Source organism: Carassius gibelio, chromosome B9 (assembly GCF_023724105.1).
Source record: "Carassius gibelio isolate Cgi1373 ecotype wild population from Czech Republic chromosome B9, carGib1.2-hapl.c, whole genome shotgun sequence".
Lineage (NCBI taxonomy): Eukaryota > Metazoa > Chordata > Actinopteri > Cypriniformes > Cyprinidae > Carassius > Carassius gibelio.
In genome coordinates this window covers 21,276,658-21,295,666 of record NC_068404.1, presented here as the reverse complement: position 1 = coordinate 21,295,666, position 19,009 = coordinate 21,276,658, and the positions used below count along the sequence as shown (strand labels likewise).

Sequence of the window (19,009 nt, the reverse complement as noted above, 5' to 3'; positions counted from 1 at the left end):
GTATATGCCAAAGGGTCCCTCATGTCTGGGAGTTGTTGGCATAAAGGTTTGAAACATAGATAGATCTATGTGTTTTTTGTTGTTTCTGTTACTTTGTTGTCTAAATGTTTCCACTGAGGTAAATCATGCCTGAAGATTGCAAACTTGTGTATGTATGATCAAAATGTTCTCTTATGAATACGGTATTTTTGCTTTAAAGTCATAATACACATATTACGGTATCTCCAGCAGCATACCATATGATCTGTTAATGACATCATATCCGTTCATCCCTCACCCAGAGGGCGGAGTCTACGGGTAGCGACATCATATCCGGTTCATTTGCATGTCCTGAGGGTGGGGTATATGGCAGCAACGATAGATTTAGAGAAACTACGGGGTGTTTGAGTCGGAACAGGCGATTAATGCGTTCCTCAAGATAGCATAAGAGACCGTGGAGGACAAAGTCTCCGAGAGGTAGTGTGTCTTTATGTATGTCCCTGGTTATTCATTGTTATGTTTGTTTATGTATTTAAAAATGATCCCTTCCAGCTCGAGCTTTTTGTTACTGGTCGACAGGCAGTTATTACAAGTCCCTACGTGCATATTTTACTCTTAGAAAAATGTCAGGTGAATGAGACTTACAACCGTGATAATTATTTGGCAGTAAGGGTTAGTTTGACCCAGCTGACGGCTGGTCACGAGAGACGGGCGTTTCTGCGGATGTTGCGCGTGTTTGGTTGATGTGGAGGTTTATTTTCAGAGTCCTAACGTGGATGTTCTGCTTATGGCGTGGATGTGTATGAATCAGAGCGATATCAGGCACTTTTGCATGTTTCAATTGAATTGTTTAGCTTTTTCAACAAATAGGGTGAAATGTAGGTGTTAATACGTAAGGAAATATTGCTCATTAACCTCACTGGGTCAATTAAATATTAGCCTCTATGACCTTATTTTCGGTTTGGTTTCTCAACCTGTCTTCAAAAGTGGGACATGCCGAAGTGTCTTTAAACACTTAACACACACACACACACACACCTTTTTATTTTTGGTGCACCACCGTCATTACAGTTGTGTGGGAAGAGTTGTTTACTCCTCCTTCAGGAACTTCTGTGCCTTACTTCCTATATTCACCTAATAATAAATATGTAATTATAAGTGGCATACTGGTAAAGATGGAGCACATGAAGGCACTATAGTATGCAGGCCCAACACGTATTATTATTATTATTTATTTTTTATTTGTTTTAATAACTGTGCATCTCAACTGTTTGCCATTATATTTACACAATACAATCCAGCTTTGAAATCATTTTACCTGTACAACCCATTGTAAAGATGTAGGCTACTTCTCTTTTTTTTTTTTTTTTTTTTTTTTTTAAGTAGTTTGAAATAAGAATTCAGATGTCCTTGTCTCCAGCATGCATATTAACCTTGAAAGCAGGCCTGCATGTATGCTATCATAAGCACAATCTGCTTTGTCAGTACCTTGGTTAGGTTTGTTTTTGTTTCATATTGAGTGGGCACTTTTTCCCCTCTTTGTCTCTGGGATGTTTGGGTGTAACCTCACTGCCTTATCACATTCAGCATGGGTGTTGTGAAGTAACACAGTTATAATTTCTTTTTCTTTAATCTTATTGTAGAAATACGCCTATTTAATGAACAACCTAGTATCTGTTCATATTATTGAACTCTTTTTTTGCATTTTAATACCTGGTTAAATGTACCTTGATTTTTTTTAATTTTTTATATTTATTTATTTTTGCTGGAAAGCTACATTGTGCATACCATATAGTATACAGTACCATATTTTCAAAAGATTATGTAAAAATCATTGTGCTGTGCAATACATTACAGTAACAATTTCCTATTAGGTTTATGAGGCCTGTGCAACAGGTTATGGTTTTCTTTTTGGTGGCTTGCATTTGAATTGTCTAGTTTATTGTAAAAACAAGCAAGCCTCTGAGTTCAACACACTAATGACCTGTCCAAAACTTATCATTTAATTAGTTTGCTTTTTTTTTTTTTTTATAAATGAGTATGATTTGGACATTGCTTCAAGTTTAGCTAGCTCTGTAGTTCCTATTTTCTAGTTAGATGCGTTTCAGTGTTGATTTGGTGTGTGCATTCATCTAGTGGGTGCTTGAATGGGTTTCATAAGATTTTTGCAAATATTTCGAGTTTTTGTTCCCAGTATCTTCTCATTAAAATCTATACACATGACTGTTTGTTTACTTGTAAGTGGATGACATTTCATGCATGTTGAGCTCTCAGCTGTTTATATTTTATTGTGCAAATGACTTAACTTTTATATCTAGATTTCTTTTATAAATACATTTACCATTAGGTCTTTTTTCAGGTAGAGTTTCTCTGATGGCCCCTTAATTCCTGAACTGCAAAAAATGTGGCCTGCCTGACCAACAAGATCAAGTGTCAGTTTAAAAAGAGGTGGTGTCATTTAAAAAATTGCCGCTTTAATAGATATTACAAAATGAATCAAAATGGAGCACATATCTACTTTAGTGTTGATGAAGGGGAACTATAGGCTCATTTTTTAGGTTTTCGAGGACAAACAAAGTTGGGAAAGACTAGATAAGAATGGCTGTAGAATAAGCATACATGATGGGTAGTTATTGTTTATTCAGTAATAAAAAAAAAAAAAAAATCCATCTATAACAGTGTCGTCCTTTGTCTCGGCTCTGTTTATTACATGATTAAGTTTTAAATTGAATAGGGTTAAACTTAATTCTAGAAGACTGAGCAAACATTCCAAATATCTCAGTTATAAAATGCTCCAGATATAACTATGCTGACCCTGATGGTGTAGAATTTCATCTAATTACTGAGGGAAATATTTTTAATTTTTTAAATTTTTTAATTTTTTTTACATTTTTGAAATGAGATTCTAATCAAGGCTTAATTTATTTTTGTTAAAAATACAGTAATGTGTAATGTTGATTATGTGCTTGATTAAATGCTAATTTGTGCTCAAACATTTCCTATTATTAATTTTGAAAACAATTGTGCTATATTTATACATTTTTTCTTTTGTTTTAAAAATTTCAGGTCAGGATTAAAAAAACTAAAAAAAAAAAAAAACTAAACCACATTAATTAAAAATGAGTGACCCCAAACTTTTTGAGTATAGTATATTGGTAATTTAAAATGTGTATTTGTGTAAATGTGTATAGCACTATTAATTCAAAGTGTAAAACTCACTTCAGTGTTTTAGAGCTGTGCTTAAAAAGGAAAAATCTCATCTGTGATAGTCATTGCACCCTGAGGTGAATAAGGGTACTTTTTGAAGAAACGCACATCAACCTAGCCAAGTTCATGAATGTCAACAGTTTCCTTAGATTTGTTTCTCTTTTGCCAGACCATGTGATCTGACTGAAGAAATGAAAAAAAAAAAAAAAAAAAAAGCAACCCTTGAATTAAGGGCAAGTTCTGCTTTTTCTTACAGGCCATCTCATACCATTCGTGCGTATGTTCTGTGCACTTCCTTGTAGGCGAGAAGTGCTGATTTGCTACATGCCCCAACAATGAAATGTCATCATCCACTTCATAATTCATTATTCTTATGTAATCTGGATTACAGAGGGTCATGACTTAGTCAGTGGGGAATGTGCAGCCAGAAGTTAGCTCAATTTGTTTCTTGGTTTTGGATTTTAGTGCTCCTAAATGCTTGAAATGTATCTTATGCCCTGCATACCGCTTGAGAGCCCAGTGGAGTCTGTATCACTGGGTATGTGATAAACAGAGAAGGGTCTGCATTGTGAACTCTGTCTTTTATGGGATGTGTGATAGGGGTAAAATATATTGTTCATCAGCTACATGAAGCTACATGCCTTTGCCAGTGGTTTTAAAACTCTTTGCTAATGTCCTCTTTAAGCTTTATATATGAATGCTTATAATTAGAGGATGAACAGTAATGCATTTTTCCCATAATTAAAAAATGAGTAATAATCTGTTACAGCTGAATGCCTTTCAGCTTTTGCTCATTAACAATACCCCAAGTATAACATTCATTTATCAATTTTCATTGCTTTCTAAGATTCCTGTTCACCGATGGGTTGCATTAGGTTTTATCTGTATATATAATTTATTTGAATGGAAAATTGATGTCTGCTTAACAGAGATTATTTTCCCTCCCTGTTAAAGAGATACTTGAGGTGACTTATTTCACTTGGTCTGGAGAATGTCTTCACAGTGCTGTTGAAATCAATTCCAACTTTTGGGGGTAGCAGTATGTTAGAAATGATTTGATGTGGAAGAAAATAGCGCAAGATATAAATGTTCACATTTTTGCTGCTTTTCAGATGGAGAATGCCATTGCTACTTTCACTTGTTTATTCATATAATTAAAATCCTCTTCATTAGCTATGTGTAAAGAGATTGTAGGGTGAATGAAGCCTCTGTGACCCAGCTCTAGATGGTTAGTATTCAGCAGAGATGCTCACCTTGAGTGTGAGAGAGAAACACGCTCTTCAGACGACAGATCCTTTGCTTTGTTGCACAGACTAAGCATGTTTTTTGTAGTTTATTCATAACTGATCAAATCTGGCATTTCATATCGGCAATCTCATTTGAGAACTTTGTTTTACATCTATAACTCTGTAAAGAAACATTTTATACCTGATGAATGTATAACTGTCCACACAAGCTTTTGAAGCCACTGCAGTGCTATAAAATGCTCTTTTATTCATGCTCTTTCATGCCAAAAAGTATGACAATGTTTTTCTGTAATTTTGTTTGTAGAATCAAAGAAGGGACCATAAAAGAGGACCGTAGAGTCCAGGTATTTATGCAAGCCAAGACTCGTAAAAATAGCATGCTAGCTTTTCTGGCTTGCTTTTGTCTGTTACTGATTTTTAAAAAAAAAAGCAGATAAGGCTCTTCCCTAAATATGTAGACCATGTGGTGCTCATTTGGAAGACGTAGGTTTGATTCTTAAACAAAAAGGTAAGCAAGGTTGCTGTGAAAGCAACATGTTGATACAGCCTTCTGCACATGGTTCTTAACCATTGAGGAGTCACTTATCTCTGTCTGTCTGTCATTGTTTTTAAATAGATTTAGGACCCAGGTTTTTTTTTTTTTTTTTTTTATAAAAAATGATGACATTGTTGTTTGAATATTATGAGTGAAAGTGTGTCAGTGTACTTACTTGTTATTGTCTATGTATTTATTTGAAACTACGTTGCTGCCCCTTGCCAGGACACTCCTGTAAAAGAGATTTTTAATTTCAAGGAGTTTTTTTATCCTGGTTAAATAAAGGTTTGAATGAATGAATGAATCTCATAATCTCCTTTTTTCTTTTTCTTTTTTTCTCTTCCACTCTTCATCCTTAGTGTGCCAATTTTTTTTTTTATGTCTGTAATATATAGGCAAAGATCTGGGTTGGGCAGGCATTTTTACAGCTAAGTGAGTGGTATAATGAACTTAAAGGGGGGATGAAATGCTATTTCATGCATACTGAGTTTTTTACACTGTTAACGAGTTGGATTCCCATGCTAAACATGGACAAAGTTTCAAAAATTAAGTTGTACGTTTGAAGGAGTATTTTTGTTCCAAAAATACCTCTTCTGGTTTGTCACAAGTTTCGGAAAGTTTTTTTTCGAGTATGGCTCTGTGTGACATTAGATGGAGCGGAATTTCCTTATATGGGTCCTAAGGCACTTCTGCCGGAAGAGCGCCCGCTTCCGTATAGCAGAGCACAGCAGAGACATTCACTGATCAGAGCGAGAGACCGAATTGTCACTAAAGAAGTGTATTTTTGGTTGCCAGGGCAAGACAACCCTGCACAGATTACCGAAAAAAAAAAAACAGCATTAAGGGACCAGTGGATGGAGTTTATTTTTACAGAGCATCAACGGAGTTGTGCAAGTGTTTGTGTTTGTTCCCTGCATTTCGAAGATGCTTGTTTTACAAACAAGGCCCAGTTTGACGCCGGATTTGCGTATCGTTTATTTCTTAAGGATGATGCAATCCCAACGAAAAAGGGTCACGATCGTGTGTTGGAACCGCATGCGGTGAGTAAAACTGCTTCAAATATCTCTGTGTTTTTAACTTAGCTTTCGGCGCGTAAGCACATCAAGTAAACAACATGCGATGTTGTCATCAAACTGCACTTTCCACATGTACACCTTGTACAAAAAAAAAAAAAAAAAAGACGACATAAAGTGGAATTTAGTCATTTTCCAAAACCTCTAAGCAAATATATACAGTTTCAATACATACCAAATAGAGACGTCGTTGCTGATGCTGCTCTTGTTAAATTTCAGCCTCTGGATCTGATTCTGGATCATAAATATACACTGAATCTGACTGTTAGCCATGGTTTGTTTTGGATGATGTTTTTTTTTTACTCACGGTAATGTCACAGCTTCCAAACGCTCTCAACGCAAAAGCCTACTGGCGCTCGTGATTCTTTAGCTCCGCCCACACGTCACGCCTCCAGCCGGTCGTGTTTTTCCGGGAAAAATCGGTACAGACTATCTTTCTCTTATAAATATAATAAAACTAAAGACTTTTTGGAGTTATGAAGGATGCTGTACTACTCTATAGGTACTCAAGATTAACCGGATATTGAGTGAAAACGAGCAATTTCACCCCCCCTTTAAACTATTGCACTTACTGAAATGTATCATTCATTACCTTTAGAGCAGCTGCTTTATTTTGAGGTATGGTTTTACTCAAACTCACCAAGAAGGATCTGAAGAGAGCGCTTTCTACCTTTCACATGTGTATAGAATAAATCAAATGGATTGTTACCAATTCTTCACCACTGCATTCCTGCAGAATTAGTGCTTATAACCTGCCTGTACTGGCTCATGTTATTTATTTGTACTTTATTTTATTCCCTGCAGTACATTCCTTTTGCATTATTCTAGGCGCAAGTCTCTTTTGACGATTAGAGCTTATCTCCTGTCTGTTCCCAGCTGGCACTGGTCTTGTGGGTATAAAGCACACAGGGAAATTATGCAGTGAAGTAATAGTATGATTTGGAAGGGGAGAGTGGGAATGTTTGGAGCCCTATCCGGCTTTGGCCCAGTTTTTCCCACTGTTTTCCCCATCAATCTGGCAGGAAGTTCCAAACAAGCCTAGCTTTGCGAAAAAAAAGTCATCTTGTTTCCTGTAGGTCAGATATTTCCTCTCGCACAGCATGTCAGAGGATCTATATGGATTGTGTGTGTGTTTTGTAGAATCCATTTCAGAATCCAACTTCATCCTTATCTCATTTATAGTGGTTGAACTTTTTATTCCTCAATATTTCTTCTGCAAGACAGTTTGCCTTTAGTACTACAATACTTGCACTGAAGTTTATGTAAAGAGTCTGTCAGTTTTGAGGATGGTTATTTTATTAGAATTAAATGTTAGTTAAAAAAAAAAGTGTTTCAGTTTCTGCAAACCTATTAAGCAGCACAACTGCTTTTAAAATGAAATTTGCTCTAGCACCAAATCAGCATATTAGAATGATTTCCGAAGGAACGTGACCATGAAGACTGGAGGAATGACTGTTGAAAATACAGCTTCATTACAGGATTCAGTGTTAATTTTGAGAGCAAATTTGAATTTAGGTTTTAGTTATCTGAATTGTTTTAGTCAAATAAATATAAGATTTTAGTAGACTAAACATACAGTGAATTTGTTCAGCTAAAATCTAATGGGTTTAGTTACAGTGTAATGCATTTATTAAGCATTTCTCCAAAATTTTCAAACTCATTAAATAGGTTTGATATTAAGGTTTTATGATAGACGCATATGTGACGAGTGGGGCGGGGCCGAGGGCCGTGGAGTGATTGGAGATGAGCGACACCTGCTCGACCCACCTGGCTCGAGTCCCACGGAGGAGATGGAAGGATATAAAACTGGAGCGACGACAGTGAAGGACGAGAGAGGACCAGGCCTGGGCTTTTAGTTGTGTTTGCTTTTTATTTGTGCGCATCGGTCGTCCGTGAGGGGCTGATGCGCTGTTTTGTGTTTATTTTGATTATTAAAGTCTTGTTTTACGCCGGTTCCCGCCTCCTCCTTCCCGATGATTATGGAGTTTATATTACTTCATCATATTTATGAATGTTGAATAAAAAAAATACATTCCAAAATTACATTGCCTATGTAAACAGGGATATTTGTTTCTATAAATAAATTTAGATTAATCTTTATTTGGGCTACTTAAGTGATTCAGTCAAGAGCAGTGGGTAATTTTTCTGTCTGTCTTTTGTGGATTGACATCAATGACTCGGACAGTAGCAACTAAATTAGGCTGCTGTCCCTTTAAAACTGTATGAATTGATGCAATGTACAAATACATGTCTGATAATCTCCCTACTGTTTACGTTCACTTAAGACATAATCTACTGTGTTTTTGTGAATACTTGTCAAAACAGAACATCCATTCAGCATCATTTTGTATGTATTTCTACGTTTATAAGACACGAGTACTCGTATGCAGTGTGAGACATGTTTTCTGTGTATATGCTTCAGTGTGTGTGTGTGTGTTTGTGTTTGCTCAGCAAACCGAATTGAGGTCTCTTTTGCATTGTCAATTTTATCCATATGTCTGCACTTGGTTTTATTAGTTGACGGAAATGTCAATAGAATTTCGTCTTGTTTTTGTCATCCAAAACCAGTTTTATTTAATGGTCTCGTTTTGTCGGTGAAAAAAATTTAGCTGACGGAAATGTTCTAATTATTCGTCAACGATATTAACCCAGATTATGTTTTAAAATGGTGGTAATATAGAAACTTATTTTAGTTTTAGTTCTGTTTTACTGTGTTTTGATAAAAAAAAAAAAAAATGTTGAGCGTAAATCTTTCAAAAATATTTAGACATTTTAATTTTGGCATAAAATCTTACAGCCCTAATATTGAAGTAAACCTCATGGTTTGCTTCGGTTTTGTAAATACCAACTTTCAAACACACTAAGTTCAATCCAAGTTAAGCCCATATGGGTTTAACAAAGCTGTATATTAAATCAGTTAGTGGGAAGAACCTGGTAAATTAACCAAATAGACTGTTCAGTTTTAGGAACCACCCTTAAAGTGGCAAACACAATTAAGTGGAACAATAACTTCCTTTTTGAAAAAATTGTACAATCTGAAAAAAAAAGGAAATAAAGGAATACATGTGAAAAAATCTTTAGTATTTCTGTATGCCTATGTGTGAACTATTAGTGCAGTAGGTATTATACACTACTTTTAAATTTTTATTCTTTATATGCATCTCCAGATACCACATCTTCCAAAATGGGATCATCAAATGCCCAATTTCCACAAATAAATATGATTCCTTAGGGTCTTAATGAAAAGTCTACAGCGTTGTTAGTTAAAATTTCTCAATGGTAGTGTAAAACAACTCCCTTTTTACCTGGTCGAAAACAGCTCTTTTCACAACTCATTAGCCGCGTTTCCACTGTCGGGCCAAAAACAGGTGTGCTAGTGCATGCCAGGGCCAGTCAAATTTCCACTGTCACTTCTGGTGCTTGATCGTGCCCCATCGGTGCTTCCTGGGGGCCAACGGCCCGGGGTTTTTGACCCGACTAAAACCTTGGGCCTAATCTGTGTGACTAATTTTGAACACTGATCATTATGAATTAATTTATCAGGATATCACTTATTATAGTAAAACATTGATGCTTTTGGATTTAAATGTTTAACAAAGCATGCACACAAACGGCCGCTTTTATCATGTTCGTTTTGTGATCGCATTAGTTCCAGTGACTTATTTCTTATTCGCTTTCTGATAACTTTCTTTGTTGGTCAAAGGATTTCGTGACGTTGTTCCTGAGAGGCGTGTAAAGGGTGGATTTAAATGAAGCACAGCGGAGCTTCTGGCCCGTTGATGGAAACGCAGCACTATTTTGGCTTCGGTGCAACAGGTCCAAGGCTATTATCCCTGCCTGGCTAATTTAAAGCACTGGCCCGACAGTGTAAAAGTGCCTAATGTGTTGCATGTCCCTTTAATGCTAATGAGCTCTGTCACATTTAGCCATGGAACATGCTTACTAGCACATTATTAGAAAAGGTGATTTGCAAAGATTCATAAAAAAAACCCTTATACTCACTTCTTCTGTAGGTGATGCTGGCTCACTAATGATTTGTGTGATTATGGACACATTTAGGTAGATTGGGGGGCACATTCCCTTCAAAAACAAAGGTAAACCTATGCGTCTTCAGCGGCTCAGATGTCGGGAGTAAATGACGACTGCATTGTTCATTATTACATCCAACAACAAAACACCTCAGACACTTAGATGTTATCTACCCCTGCTCCGGCGTTGAAACAATTGCAGTGTGTTCAGTGTCGATCAACTATTGTGGGAGGGTCCTGGGTTTGTGTGAGATCACACAGCCAAGCATCTGAGAACAGCTTGATTTGAGAAAGGGTTATTGTTTTGGGCGATGTAAAAAAAAAAAAAAAAAAATTTCATTATAGGGGGGGGATGTATACAAACTAGGGGTGTGCACGGATAGTCGAACATTCGAATATTCGTTCTGCTCTAATTATTCGATAAATAAAAATGATATTCAAATTTCGCAAAAAAATCACTTTCCGTGATTCTCCACGGCATATTTGAAGATGTATGCAAGCAAAAAATAATTAATGACGGGCCATTCACATAAAACACCTAAAAACGCGTGGAAAACGCTAAGCGCGCCGCTTTCTCCTCCTTTTCAAAGCGCTCGGGCAGAAGCCCTCCTGAGGCGTCTGCCGTTGCTAAGCAACAATGATGTGCTCTCTCGATGAAGACGCGGAAATTTCAGTAAAGGATAAATGGATTTGCAGCACTTAAAATCGCTTGCAGTAGCTCTGCTACTAAATTTATTTAAAAATGGCAATTCATATACAGCTATGATCAGCTGTTCCTTCGTCTTGGCTGAGCTTTCAATGTTGTTACAGGAAAGGATGAAGCTGAATGTTTAGTTCTTGTCACATGACATGCGGTGCACTTGCGGCAATCAGAAAAGTTTAGATGGTTTTTAACTCTGAAAAAAAAACTGAAAAAAACGGGCGGGTTGCACCTCGTGCGCATCGTGACCGCTTCGCTTCAATTATGAGCGTGCATACCGCGCGCCTACATTGGAAATAACGAACTTGAGTGCACAAAAGACGCGATATGTGAATGGCCCTTAAGAACTGCCGTCTTCTACAGTACTTCAAATATGCCGTGGAGAATCACAGAAAGTGACCGAATTCAAGAACATTGTTGCGGCATCTCTCAAGCAACGAATAAACACTGCGAACTTGGAGAATGCAGTGAAAAGTCCTCTTCTCATGTCTGCCCTAGACCACCAGCACAAACATCTCCGGTTTCTTGATGAAAACATGAGAGAAGTAAAAAAAAAAAAAAAAAAAAAAGACTTTGAATTTTGAACATTATTAGAACATTTTCCTTTATGCGAGTGGTGCGGATGCAGCTGCCGTCACCAACGATGAAGAGGATGCAATGCCCACTTGTCGGAAAAGGCTGTGCTAGTTCTTCAGCGATGATTACAGAGAGTCCAGCTGAGATGAGTGGGAACAGTTCTTGCTGGAGCCATGTATTCCTCCAGATGAGGATCCCATTCAGTGGTTAAACGAAAACATGAAGCGCTTGACAAAACTTATTAGCTTAGCACAACGTTATTTTTGAGTCCCGCAAACGTCTGTGCTGTCAGAGCACCTTTTCTCCGCGGCCGGCCTTATTGTTAACAGACTAAGGAGCCGACTTTCCCCTGATCATGTTTACATGACCGTATTTCTTAACAAGAGCATGTAAAACAATAGAAAAAAAAGATTTGATGACCGTTTCAAAGTTAAGTGTAGGCTGTTCTACAATAGCCTAATTGCTGCAGGCTGCTTTACGTTTTTCTTTGTTCACTTTTTTTTTTGCTTTTAATGTGTACTTTTATTTGTTTGCACGCATTGTCAAAGGTTTTCAGCTACAAAACACAATGTGTAATGTTCAAGCTTATTGTGTGTAAGCTTGTTCAAAATGACGGAAACAATAAATGTTGCTGAAAAATAACGTCTGTCTCATTAAACTTAATTTAAATAAACGAATATTCGAATATTTTTGTTTTTTGTGAGCTCAAATATTCGAATGTGATATTTGCGGAAAACGCTCATCCCTAATACAAACAATGCCAACACACATTTATATTCAAACTACATGTAAAGTATTTTGCATCTGATGACCCCTTTACCTGAAGAAAGTGATCATTTACCTTGTACATTCTGTCTTGTTATGGTTATCCTCTCAATGCTTTATCAGTGGATGAAGTGTGACATATGAACTATCTTTATCCATGCCTGAGCTCCTGACGTGTGTCATGATTGTCCCCAGCAGGCCTGCAATCAGAGAGGGTCAGGCCAAATATGTCAGCTTGCCACTCCACTCAAGCAGAGGGCATCATCCACTCTTGTGCATGAAATCAGTGACCCTCCTCTTAACTGGCATCCATTTAGACGGCTAAAAAAGAGAGAATCTGTGCTGCATGGGAATAGAGTCATCGTTGATCTTGTGCACTTCTCCCTCGGCTGTAGAGAGGCTCATTTGTGACACTGCTGAAGGGCCACTATCGCTTGCTCACAGGGGTTTGGTGATGAACGAGTGTAGCAGAATGTGGACAGTACTGAGGGAATCCTAATGAATTCCACCAGCCGGGGGAGGAGGAGGGCCGTCATTTAATATTTCAGAATCTGGTCTCCATCCGGCCATTCTGAAGAGGTGTGCATATGTAGGTCATATCTGCCATCGTTTTAGTGCTCCCAGCCCCTGTTTAACCCTGTTTAACTGGCATTTTTTCTAACGGCAATGAAATGGTGCATGTATTTCACTGTGTTGCACTGCCTTGTCATTTGGATTTTACCAGTTACATATTTTACCACTCGGCCATTTTCCCATATATTCTTAAAGTGCTGTTATCTGTTATCGTTTTTTTTTTATTATTATTATTCAAAAGATTGGGATGAGAAATGTTTTTTTTTCGTTTTTTTTGAAGAAATTAAATTAAAATTAAAATTATGCTTTTAGCAGAGGCATTTATCCAAAGCGACTTACAGTGCAATCAGGCTATCAATTGAAAAAAAAAAAATATGAAAATTAAAAAATTTGTGCACTCAGCTTTAGATGATGTGAATGGGGAAAGGACCATTTCTGCTCCTAAAAATAATTCCAGGGCTTTTCACCAACAAGATTTTACTTGCATAGACTGGTGTTTTCCCAGAAGAGGATGGAAATAATGCAAATAGAAATATGCTTCCCATACATGTACAGTACATGTGATTCTGATGCAATACAGTATATCATTATATATGACATGATATACATTGTACTCCAGTGTACTTCTTAAGTACATTATACTGTATTTAAAAAATGTTTGACACTTGTTTTTGTCTTCCTTTTTTGTGGTATGTATCACCATATGGCAAAAAAAATGTGCTTTTATTTTGGTGTGTGTAAATGTAATAAATGAGTGGCAAGAGGAAGCCTCCAAAATAATTAATTTCCTCTTCGTGCTAAGCAATAAGCCTTTTTATTTTATATTTTATAAATCTAACCGGTTCTTTGTGTTCTTTCTTTTTGTGAATCTATTTGTGGTGACTTAGGGGAAATTTATTAAGAAACATGCCAAATGGATTACCATTACAAATGAATGTCTTTTGTTAGAATGTATAAAGTGCAAAAAAAACATTTTTTTTTAAATGTTTGGATCCAGCATTATCCAATTTATTTTAGTGTATGATTTAAGACCCATAAATACGAAATGAAAGTTCAACTGCACACCTGTGCTTGTGTTGAAGGTTCAGCCTTGAAATAATGGTTTTGTTTCTCCACAGGTGGTTCCAGCTTGTGTGTGGGCGTCTTGTGGTGTACCTGAGGAAGGCAGTTCGATATGGCAGCCAGTAAGAGTAAGGGTCAGAGCTCCCTTGCCCTGCACAAGGTCATTATGGTGGGCAGTGGAGGCGTAGGAAAGTCTGCTCTTACCCTTCAGTTTATGTATGATGAGGTAAGTCAACAGACCAAACTCTGGCAGATACAGAAGGCTTCACTTATTCCATGTGAAGTGTCAAAAAGGAAAAGTCTTCAAGATGCACTGCCTTGGTTTATTTAACAGTAGTGATTATAGCTATTTTCTGTTCCTCAGTTTGTTGAAGATTATGAGCCCACAAAGGCCGACAGCTACAGGAAGAAAGTGGTGTTGGATGGAGAAGAGGTGCAGATTGACATTTTGGACACAGCTGGGCAGGAAGACTACGCGGCCATCCGAGACAACTATTTCCGTAGCGGAGAGGGTTTCCTGTTGGTGTTCTCCATAACAGAGCACGAGTCTTTCACAGCTGCAGCAGAATTCAGGTCAGTGGTATTGCACCATTCTAGCTACTTGAAGAATAAGCTAGTACAATCAGAAAATGGGATCTCCTGTCGTGACCTAGTATAGTTGGAAAATTGGACCACTCAACATTTAATGTGTGTTACAGGGAGCAGATCCTTCGGGTTAAAGCTGAGGAGGATAAGATTCCACTGCTTGTGGTTGGAAATAAGTCTGACCTTGAGGATCGGAGGCAGGTTTCAGTAGACGAGGCCAGGGGAAAAGCAGAAGAATGGGGTGTGCAGTATGTCGAGACTTCTGCCAAGACACGGGCCAATGTGGACAAGGTAATATTTGTGCCTGGCTACAGTTTATTACATGAAGCAGAAGCCAGTTTTGGGATATTTTCTGTGTAATGCAGTTTCTGATGGAAGTATTTTATCATTATGTACTCGTGTCACAAAATTACAGGAGTCGAGAGGCTGTTCAGCAAACAATAGAAAATGTATTTTTTTTTTTTTTTATATATATATATATATATATATCACAATGTGGTTGCACTTTCCTGTTTTGTTCAACTGAAAACCCACGGTCATATAAAATAGTCATATTGTGCAATAATAAACCCCTTGTGTTTCCAAAGGTATTTTTTGATCTAATGAGGGAAGTCCGGGCTAAAAAGATGTCAGAAAATAAGGACAAAAACGGGAAGGGAAAAAATAAGAAGAATAAGAAGAGCTTCAAAGAGCGATGCTGTTTACTTTGAGCCACACTTGGACTTTTCCTCACCAAATCTACTTGCAACTCTGTGGGGAAACTCCATCAGAGCCCTTTTCTTTATTAAAATCATAACTTGATTAGTAAGGCTTTGTACTGGTCAAGGTGAGCTTTCATCACATTCTTTCATTCCCTTAGTTCATTTCAAATAACTAGACTAAGATTGAATGGTATGCATACTTTTTAACAGAAGATGACCACTGTATGGCTACTGGTTGACGACTGTGGCACTTTAGGATTTCGTGAAATGTAGTTGGCCAACATGCGCCCAACACTAATTTTATTGCTCTGTAATTTATCTTTCCTTGACAGTTTTAAGTAGAAATCCTCTTTATAGTAGGCTAAGTTATCTCTTCTTTTTTATTGCATGCCTTTTGAGTATTTTTGTTAGGATTTGAAAAAACCTAACCATTTTATTTCAACACCTGTTGACGCCATCAATGCATAGAGAGCAAGAAGTGTTTTTGTGGTAGTTCTGTGGTTTTTAACCTGTCTATTGAAGAGCACACGTGGTATTGAGGACAGAGTGCCGATGCATAGACTAATAGTGCCACCTGGTGGTTCATAAATGTATACCTTTTCAGGAAGTACTCGTGCCTAACTACAAGTTACTTACCTCTGTGAACTGATCTGCCTTTATGCTTTCGTGTATTATTGAAATATTTTTGTAGGATTTGTTACATTTCCACCACTGTTTTATGAGAATAATGTATTCTGTGTGAAAATGTGCCAACAAGCACCATGACTAAAACTGCATTTTCAGACTGAACATAAGACACGTATTATTTAGGGTTTGTTTAGCACTCTGAGCTCGGAGCTGCGGTCTCACCAGTAATTTAAAAACTGCTCTTTAATGCAAATATCACCTAACCTAGACTGCAAATTGTTTTGTAGTATTCCACTGGCTTTTAGAAGAAAAACTTAAGTATGTTGCCAAATAAACAGTTTTTTTCTCCTTTGTATCACTTGTTTTTCACTCATTGAATTTGAACAGTTGATACCTAATGTGGAAACCAATTTCTAGACTTCTAGCAATTACCTGCAACTGTTTTTCATAAGATCCTTCTGAAGCGATAGGGAAAGGTTATAAGAATTTGCCATACCCTGTATTAGTTTAATAACAGTAGTGTTTTCTTAGGGTAATAGACTGTGGTACTGCTATTGTAACTTATTTAGTTATTTACAGTTAACTAAATGTTAATAATAATATATAACAACAATTATGTAATTTAAATAAAGGTCATTTTTTGGTTTAACATTTCCATCATTGTTGTTTTAATATATAATAATAACCATAATATATTATTTTTGTTTTATACATTTTTTTTTTTTTTTAAAGAATTAAAATTTTCTGGTATCAATCTAGTTATTATTGTACTATCATTATTAATAATAACAGTATATTTTATCACTTGTAATTAACAATTGCACTTATTTTTTTGTATTACAAATAATTTAACACTTGTAATTTAATTATTTGTTTTAGCGTTATTGTTATCATACATAGTCGTATATACTATAGCATATAATTATTATTTGATATTAATTATTATATAATTAATATACATTATTTTATTATTAACAATAACATTTATATTAATACTTTTAATTATTATTGTTGTTATAACACACGTATTGTAGGCTAAACAGATTACATTTAGAGGTAAAACTAAAATAATGTTTCATTTTAATAAGTAAATGAACTAGTTTTGATTTGTTCCTATTAGTGTTGGGTCTCAATCACCAGTAGGTAGTATCGGTCTTCCTTGCAAATGTGTGTGATCTATATATTTTTATTGCTGCATCCTGAATATTCAGTTTTGCTGACAGCAGCAGATGAACAAAGATGCTTCTGTTGGATCCGTAGTGCTGATAATCCGGAGTGTACCACTTGATGGCAGTGATGGTGTTTCAACATACACAGATTGTGCTGCTTGCTGCAACATGGAGCTGTTTCTGGATGTATTGATCAGGATCAGTGGTTTCTAATGCATGCCATTTGTTACAAGTACATGACATTTATGTTTTATTATTATACACAGTTTTTTTCTGTAATTAAATGTTTTGAGACAAAGTATTAAGCAATGAAATCAACCTCATGCTATTAGCAGTAAGAAACCTTCCATGCTTTTCCATGTGTTGAATTTCTCTCTACATCCTCTAAAGCCATTAGTGGCATCAGCAACACAATGTTTGGTTTTTAACATTATCAATTAAATAATTATCTTATTAGGGCTGTAAGTAGATTTAACTACATATGTCGATTAATAATTCAAATTAATTGCAAATAACATTTGGATGTGAAAATACCCCCAAAAGATTATTTAATGCTATTTTTGTGTAAAATGAAGTAATTACAAATAGTAACTTTTTAGAAAGAAATATTTGATTTGATTAAGCATGACTGTTCCTTTAAAGTCATTCAAGTTTGAGTGGTCTAAATGATGACATAGTTAAAGATGATTTTGGGTGAACTATTCCTAGTCCCCCCCCCCCCCCCTTTTTTCCCTTACAAAAAAGAAAAGAAAAAATAAATAATACTCTATATAAGAAACTAAATCTGCCAGCAGCTGGCGGTAAATGTCTTCAATCGATTAGTTCAAATGGCTGATTCATTGTTCCTTTGACAGCTAAAACTGACACATTGTGTTTTAAATATAACAATATTAACTTCTTATTGACTATACTGTTGTATAAATCACATTTGCACTCTTTCACATTTGCAAACATCACTTGTGTTGTATATCGCTTATCATATCATATAAATGCGAGACAAAAACTCATACAAGGGCTTTTTTTTTTTTTTTTTGCCCCAATATCTAGAATTTTATGGCATTACTGCATTTATGGAGTTGTTAACCTGCATCATATTTGTCAACAGTCAGGTGAGGTCTGGGGATGGAGCTAGTGCATTTATTTGCTTAATTGCATTATTTTTCATGACTAATTAAGTTAACGTGTTAAACTGGCAGCCCAAAATCATATATTTATTAGAACTATTAAATAACCTTCAATCTTAATTCTGTCAAATGTTTATTTCAAAGTGTTTTTTCATTTGTTTCTCTCGTTATATTTAAAATAGTAAAGCTAAAACATTCACAAAGATGACGCACAATAAGAAGTTGCAAAATAATAAAGGGTTATGGACTGTCATCTGCAAAATTCACATTGTAAAGGAGAATTTGATTGTATGTTATTATCTATTTATCTATCAGGTCTTTTATTATGCTTTAGATGAGGTCTCTGCTACCTATTATTTGTGCTGTGGAATTAATAACGAGAACAAACCCTTACAGAACGACACATTATGTGAGAAAGTTGTTAATAATGGAAGAAGTGGGTAAGTTTGAAAATATTCAATATTTGATATTGATTTGTTCGAATGGCTTCTTTCAGACGTCCTTTGCATTCACCATTTGAACTGTGATTATTAATCTTAAACCTTGCAGTGGTCTGATTGAGGTCATAAAACTTCCTTAATAAACAGGAGATGATTTTTATATGAGCTTTCTTTCAAAGCAACCATAACAACAAAAGTAAGGTCTGAAAACTGCACTGATATTAGTTTCATTTTAAGACAATCTTGGGGAACATTTGTGTTTGTGGTTACAATTCAGAGGCAGAAGAATTTCAAGACCACCTTCCATTTCAACCAAATGTCTCAAGAAGTCTCCCTTTGGGCGTTTTTATACTTTTCTGTTTATGCACTTATATCATTATTATGACTCCGAAAAGCCAGCGAACCTTTAAAAATAAGATAATAGAGCATATTTTCCTCCTCCTCCGTAATATTCAGCACAAAAGCATCCTGCTTTTTCCCCTTGCTTCTGTCTTCTGAAAATATATTTCTGTGATTGATATTGCTTTTTTTCTGTAATGATTTCTGACTAAATTTGATTTGCAGGAAAGCAAAGAGGTCAGCCGCCGATTCTCATCTATCTGCAGGTAGACACTAATA

General features: G+C 36.1%; 1 protein-coding gene across 2 annotated transcripts; it reads left to right on the top strand.

Annotated features, from left to right (window-relative positions):
* The first annotated feature begins 292 nt into the window (after positions 1-292).
* ralba (v-ral simian leukemia viral oncogene homolog Ba (ras related)) lies at positions 293-16,013 on the top strand. 2 transcript variants are annotated; one of them, XM_052565522.1, is made up of 5 exons: positions 293-456; positions 13,802-13,971; positions 14,110-14,318; positions 14,444-14,621; positions 14,918-16,013. In XM_052565522.1, the coding sequence occupies exons 2-5, from the start codon at positions 13,858-13,860 to the stop codon at positions 15,038-15,040; spliced, it is 624 nt and encodes a 207-aa protein (XP_052421482.1). In that variant the 5' UTR covers positions 293-456; positions 13,802-13,857; the 3' UTR covers positions 15,041-16,013. The 2 variants fall into 2 exon arrangements, with proteins under 2 accessions (XP_052421482.1, XP_052421483.1); XM_052565523.1 differs by having other exon boundaries at positions 341-471.
* Positions 16,014-19,009: the final 2,996 nt, after the last annotated feature.